Below are 7,555 nucleotides of genomic sequence, written 5' to 3' on the forward strand. Positions count from 1 at the left end.
CTGAATTGCTAATTGAGCCCAGAAGGTATCCTGTGCAGGTCAGCGTAAAGATGGGGTACTGGCCAGAGAGAAAGCCCATGAATTCATCTAGTGTTGCATTAGGTATGATGTCACTGCAGCTGTTGTGCAGGGGCTATTCCTCAGTGAGAGAGCGTTAGTTATCTATCTGAAATAGCTTGAAGATACTCAAAATTCTGTTTAAAAGAAAATTACTCAAGTACAGTTTTATACTGTGTCAATAACCACTGATTGTGAGATTCAATCTCGCATGTCAAAATGCTTTCTTAGGGCTAGTTTAACTTAATTGTTTCTACTCCTGGACCCAAATCTAGTAGTACACCTCTTCTGTTTTCTTTGAAGTTTGGTCAGCATTAGAGATTTAAAAAAAGAACAAACCACAGATTAAGTTAGGAACACTATGTAGCAATATTTCGTTGCATTTAGCAGAATGTTATTTTTTTGTGATCTGAGGTGGGAGTTCCTGTGCAAATCAGTTGAAAAGACCTAGTTGTAGAAGGACGTAGATTGTGACTGAGCTGCCAGTATGCTTGCTGTGAAAAAGGCAAATGTGATTTTGATGCATCAGAAGAGGTGTTACAAATAGAGATAAGGAAGTATTGGTGTCACTGCAAACATCCCTAGTCAGAAACTATCTGAGTAAAAGATGCGATTCAAATCTTCCATATTGAAAAAAGATGAATTGAAACTGTATTGGAGGCAGAGACATGTTACCTCTAGAATGGCAGAAGAAGCAAGGCTGCCTTAAGTAGCTGTGGAGTAGGTGAGCAGATTCTAATTTCAGGAAGAAAATGAAATGATGGAAGGAAAATAACCTAATTAAGCCTAAATAAAATATTGGCTTAGGATGAAATGTACATTGATCATGAATAAAGTTGGGTTTGGAGTCTAAAAGTTGTCTAAGTGTTACAGCTTGTAGGTTCTGGAATGGCTTTATAAAAGGGGAGCTTGGTGGGAGGGAAGAACCAGACTACATTCGGGAGCTTTATGGTAAGTGTGTGATGGGGATTCAGGGCTTTTGGACCCCAAGGATCTCTTCAGTACGTGTTTTAAAGCAGTTTTGCGCCCTCTAGTGAGAATCTTTGGTAATAATCTTGGTCCTATTGTAGGCTTTAAACAACCCTTAATAGTACTTTGATATTGTATCGATCTGAAAGGAACTTCGGTGTTACATATGAAGAGAGGTATGCAAGTATGAAGAAAGATCCTATGAATCACAGAATCATAGAATGGTTTGGGTTGGAAGGGACCTTTAAAGATCATCTAGTCTAACCCCCCTCCCATGGTGATTGTAGCCAAAAACCTTAAGTACTTCTCAAGATGACCGCTGAGGTTTTTGCAGTTCAGTGTAAAGCAGAAGATGGTAGCTAGACTGATGGTTTAATTTTTGACGATTGAGGAACTGTTGCATTACATACCTATGGAATGAAGTGGCTTGTTACGTACAAATGGCAGAATTATAAGTAACAAGCTCCTGGCAGACTAGATGTCTCACTGTTTTGAAACAGCTGGCAGACTGACCATATTGTTTAAAAGAATAAAGGATGTGTGTTGAAGATGAAACTTATGGCTTTCTTAGAAACTAAAAGTTACAGCTACTTATTATTAAACATTTTTATAAAACTGTTTTTTAAAGGTTACAAAACTCCACTGGAAAAAAATCCTGGAGATGATAAAACAGATGAAGAGATGGAGGGAACACATTCAGAGGATGAAATGTTTGCTCAGAGAGGCCTTCGAAGAACTCAGAGCATGAAATCTGTGAAAAGTATTAAAGGCCGTAAAGAGGCAAGTATAATCTTAGTTAAGTATTGAGTTTGTTTTTAACAGTGCACCTTGGCATTTTTAATAATGCAGAAATCTTTTTTTTTTTCCCTTAATTTTAGAGGGGTTATCAATGATAACTGGGTTGTAGAATGCTAAATGGAGAAGGAAGCATGTGACAATATCCAAGCTTGGAGCTTTTGTACTTTGGGGTGTTTAAGGGAAATACATGAATGAAATTAACTAAGTGAGGAAAAAGGGAGGAGGAGATGAAATAGACTCTGTGCTTGTGATGCTAGTTCTGGTACCACCAAGCCCAAATTCCAGAAACTGCTCACTTTGAAAGGGGTGTATATAGCAGTATTGTCACCTGCATTTGCCTGTCTTGGTTGTGTGCACGTAAACATCTGCTGTTTAATGGATTAACGAAGATTCAGAATTTTTTAGTTCCCATAGATATATGGCCTACTTTGACTTGTAACCCACAAAGAGAAAATCACATGTAGGATTCAAAGTGCTTTGTATTTACATGTGTCTCAAAATTTAAAGATATTTCAGAATAAGTATCTATGGAATCTCATAAAAGTTTTTAGGTAATTCTGGGAAAACAGTTGAGACGTACCTTTCTTGCCAAATTATGTTGAAACTGTATCTTGTTTAATCATAGGTAGATTCTCATACTGAATCTGGAGTGTCCAAAGCGCACTTAAAGATGCTTACTAGATTGGATTAGTGGAAAGGTAAATAATATTTCTGCCTGAAGTGATCTCAACTCTTTGTTAAATTATATTTTTTTTTTCCCCCTCAGATACGGTATGGATCACTGAAATACAGAGTAAAGAAGAGACCCGCTGTATACTTCTAAGTGTATTGCACAATGCCTGCAAGACAAACTGCTGTATTATAATAACTTGAATTCAATGTGTCAAGCGTTAAAGATTTGTGTATGATTCATATAATGAGTATGTATGAATAGCTATGGTAGGATTTGTTTTTATGAACCTAAATGGTTGGATAAAGTATTACTCTGCTTTTCTGTAATTGCTTATTGTTTAGACTTAAATCTGGACAAGTTATAGTATGAATTTCAGCACTCCTTAAATAGGAGTTAAATGAGGAACAGGAAACAGCCTTTTTCTAGACGTACTGAACAGACTGAAATAATTACAACTCCAATTGAATTAGCAGAAGTTGTAACTATTTGGAACTTGTCAAAATCAAACCCATAGTGTCCCCAAGTTTACATGGAAAGATATAGGAATACTTGAAATATTTTTCTGAACTACAATTCCTGAAAAGGCCTTTCTGTAATTTAAAAATGTACAGTTTAAAGGACAGTGGATGATGGTGGGGAAGGAAAAGGAAAGATGAGGTAGATACGGTACATCCTTAAGGTCATCTTCTTGCATCATATTGCCAAGCTTAACAAACTTCTATAATACTAATAGGTGCAAACCGGGGGTACATTTAGCACTTTATGCAAAACAGTATAGTTTTGCACACTTACTGATTTACAGCTGCACATGTCATTTTAATGACTTCTTAGGTAGGTTAGACTTATCTTTTGAATGCCAGCAATTCTTGTATTTCATGATCTTTAACTCGATTGCTTAATTACACTTAGGATGCTGTAGATAACTGCTACTAACATGTAACAACATTATCAGGTGCCTTTCTCTATTACAAGGCTGTGTGGTTTTTTGTTTGTTTGGGGTTTTTTTGTTTTGGGGTTTTTTTTGTTGTTGTTTTGTTTGTGTCTGTCTTCCTTCATCTAGAGAGATGTAACATGATTTAAGTCAGTTTTTGGTTAAAATTGTGGTAAATAAAACTTGTAGCAATTCCAGTGATAGACTTCAGGGATCTGATCAGCCCATCAGCTGTGTATTAGAAGTCATGCTGACATGAAGGCATGTATGATAGATTATTCAGGCCCTGATTTGGTTTTGCTCTGCATTGCTTTAAGAATGAAAAAAAAAAAAATTAGAACATGTATGTGTGTATATTTCATATCATATGTGGATTCTAAAATTGACTGTGTAGTACTTTCTTTTATTGCTAAAGTTATTACTAAAATATCTACATGCAAAGAGCTTTTTTGAAAAGTCTAGCTGATTTAGTCAGCCATTTTATAACCTAGAATCCCATGGCATAACTGTTTGCACAGAGATTAATTTTGGAATGTCATTCCAGGCAGGGACTTGTCAAAATGACTTTTTTGAGGTCCCTTTTGGTTCTATTTTCTTCAATTCTGAGAATTAGGCTGATTTTAGTTTTCTGTGTGACTATATCTCTACTGTGGATTCAGGGAGAAAACACCCATTTTTTGTAGATGATATTTTATTACTTGGCATAGGGAGAGATAGTGTTACTTTTCTTGAAGAGAGAATGGTGTGTGATCTCTCTTATCCTTGGATCTCAAACTCCAATCCTTAGACCTTCCCCCAGGTATGACGGTCATCTGCAGGTCTACTGCAGCATGCTTAAACATATTCTTAAAGGTTTGGGCCTGCTGCAGTTCTTTTTCTTTGTATTACAGCTATAGCAGGTTCACTGCTGGTAGGCACTTAATGGCCTGTTAATATATTCTGGCATTTGAGGTAGTCTTCTGTAGACTTTGGGCCAGGGTTTGACTTGTATGGATAAAAATGCAGCTGGTCTGTATTGGCATTGCGTTACTCGCTTGGTATTGTAGGCATTTCGAAGCCAAGTGCAAAGCCTTGGTCAAATATAACAACACTGATGGCACAGTGCTTTTAGCATCTCTGAGGAAGTTAAATGCTTTAGTAAGAAGTTGCAACAGTCCATATGTGACTAAAATGCCAAAGCTTGTATTACTTTACTCGAAGATGCAGTTTTGTACCAGAAGCCAGGAAGGCTGCTCTCTCCCAAATGAGTACAGTGCAAAAATCCCATCCTCTAACCAAAACTGCAACTTGTGATCTAGCTTTTAGAAGGAGCTGTTATCTGTGGGGGAGGCAGTGATCAGAAAGGCAGCCTCCCTGGGGCATAGTTCATCGCTTGTTCCCCTCATCTCTTTCCCTGAATGTAGGGAAAGGCTGTCTGTGTGTTAAGGTATGCAATACGTTAGAGGAAACTGAGGCTTTTGTATTTGCATCTTGCCCCTCTGAAAATTAGACTAACCTGGGCCTTGGGTGGAATCTCTAACTCTTACTCTCCAGATGAGTATCCTCCTTGGGCACGTGCTGCCACATCTTGCTTTAACTCATCATGTTTGTTGTATCGGCAAGAATGGCAATAAAACTGTCATCTTTCTACAAATCAGAATCCTGCATGAAGGAGCAAGGAAAGCCCTTCTTTCAAGAATTAGTTCCTGTTACATGTTCATATAGATCCTGTTTTGGGGGTTGTGTTCTTCTCACATTTCCAGGACTAGAGATCACTTGAGTAGTTTAGGCTCTACCACATTTGTGGTCAGTAAGTTGCTCTAGCTGTTATGTACTTGAGGCTGTAACTTCTGGCAGACTTAACTTAATTAGTAAGTAGTGACAAAGGCTAAATAAACTCTCCTTTTTCTGAACTATGCATGGAACTAGGAAGGCTGGCAGTATTACTTATATTCATTACTGTTTGCATAGAAATGTACTTGTGTTCTCTTAGGTACTGTCTTAAATGATAAAACTTTCAGTGTTTTCAGTCTAATATCCTACTGTAAAATTCTTTTCTTGACAGCTTGATTTTGCTCTTTGAATTCATCCTGAAACTGGTTCACTGTATTATCTTAATTTTTTTTTTTCCTTGCTGTTCATTGTCAGCTGATGTGTGGCAGGGCACAATGGCATGATTAGCTTTCATCCCAATGATATGTATTTCTCTCTGCTTGTTGAATTTAATTTAGTTTGGTTTTGAAATATTACACAATCTTTTAAACTTCGTGTACAGGGAATTTTCAAACTTTTTTGCCTTAGCAACTGCAAAAGTGATCTGTCTAGCTCTTGCCAGTGAACTTCTTGGAAAAATGTTAAACAAAAATCAAAATTTAACTTAACATTCTTTTTGGTTTTAGAATGTAAAATGTAGTTCCTGTCAAATTATATAGTCTTACGAGCAAAGTGTTTCCTGAGAACTGACTGACTGCCACCAACAGGACTGCTAATAGAGTTAAAGAAAAACTTACTTAGAGGTTAAAAGTACCTTAAGGGAGAATATGTATTTCTTGTTAAATCATGTAAAGGTTTCAAGTCTTTCCAAAATATCTGAACTGACTCAGATTTCTTAGCAAGAGCCTACTGTACATGTTAAAATACACAGTTTGAGATGAGGATTAAATTGATAGCCTCAGTTGCAAATAAACTTAGGCCAGACTGATTACAAGGTAATTGCCAATATTAGCTACTTAATGCTAATTGCTTTGCTATGTGAAAGTAACTGAATATTATCCAAGCTACTTTGTGCAAACTATAATTTTAAAATGAATTTTAAAATGAACAGAAGATAATTTGGTTAAACAGAATGGTGGGTAAATGCTAGATGCATTTAACACACTGTTCATGACAGAAGATGCATTTTATTTTTGGTGTTGCTTTTATTAATGGGAAGTTGGTATTTTTAAGTATTTTTCTACAAAAATATGTATGTGCAAAGGCAATACTTTAACATTTTTCAAGAACTCGTATTTTTAAATGCTACAGACCAGAGACTGTCTACGTTGAGACTGTAGTAGCTTTAAAAAAAAATGCAATGTAAGCTTTAATTTTTATATTGTAATAATAACTTGCTGTCAACTTGTTTACATATTTGTAGGAGGGAAAGCTTCATTATGCATTGACCTATCTTGATACTATCTTTAATAAATGCTGCTTTGAGCAGGATGCAGTGGATATTTTATTACCTGAATTACGATTAACAAACCAGTCAGTATGAAATCTGTATTCTATTATTTATTATAACGATTCCAGTACTGGAACAACCTATCTGAATTGTGAAGAGACTTTTAAAACTGTTCGAAGTATGACTAAACTGTCATTGAGGTTTTGCCATGGAGCCTGATGCTGATTTAGACTTAAATGAAACTTACCCTGCTAAAGGCAACTTGAAAATGCTGTAGTGTTATCTATTTTAGATGTTCAGTTCGGAGTAAACTCAAAATAAGATGCTTAGTCTCCCCAAAAGAGTATGGCTTCTTGGGGAACTGTGGGATTTTTTTTTTAATTAAACCAGTTCTAATGCTAGCCTCTTTTTTTTTTTTTAATTGATGCGGCTTTACTGTTGTTTTTGTGCCAACAAACAGATTTTGTATTTCCTAGTCAGAGTTCTCCTGGTAACCCAGAGAAGGAGATGCATGGGTAAACTTGGGCCTTTCCTTTTTCAAACCTCACTTCAAGTAAGCTGTTTACACGCCTAGCAAAACCCAAGGAAAAAACCTCAGTAACGATGTTTTCTGGACCTTTTTTTGCAAGGCTTCCTGACTTACTGCCTCAAAGGAAAGAATTTCCTGATATGGTTAATTGAGGAGAAAGACTTAAACTATTTATTGCTACTGTCTCCTAAGCATTATGAAAATACATCCCAGAAGCACAGACTGACTGTAAGGGACCTTGCAGTGATTCAGTTCCTAATGCCAGAACAGTTCATACAGTACAAAACCCCTACCTACTGAAGAAATTGTGGATGCCAGAAAACAATCTGATTTTTTTTTTCCTTTGTTTGTTCAACTAATGTTAGCAGGTAGCAGGAACATTTGTGAATGTGGGCTAAAAGCTGTCATCTTGCTGTTAACATGATGCTGGTGAGACCTGCTCAGGAAATTATCTGG

The 7,555-nt window shown here is 36.5% G+C and overlaps 1 protein-coding gene across 1 annotated transcript in view; it reads left to right on the plus strand.

Moving 5' to 3' along the window:
- REEP3 (receptor accessory protein 3) overlaps nt 1-6,611 on the plus strand; it is a 40,986-nt gene extending 34,375 nt beyond the window's left edge. Inside the window, exons 7-8 of the mRNA XM_075505304.1 lie at nt 1,655-1,806; nt 2,591-6,611. Coding sequence (XP_075361419.1) covers nt 1,655-1,806; nt 2,591-2,647 — 209 coding nt within the window. The 3' untranslated portion in view covers nt 2,648-6,611. The remainder of the gene's footprint in view (nt 1-1,654; nt 1,807-2,590) is intronic.
- Nucleotides 6,612-7,555: the final 944 nt, after the last annotated feature.

Source organism: Mycteria americana, chromosome 6 (assembly GCF_035582795.1).
Source record: "Mycteria americana isolate JAX WOST 10 ecotype Jacksonville Zoo and Gardens chromosome 6, USCA_MyAme_1.0, whole genome shotgun sequence".
In the NCBI taxonomy this organism is placed as follows: Eukaryota; Metazoa; Chordata; class Aves; order Ciconiiformes; family Ciconiidae; genus Mycteria; species Mycteria americana.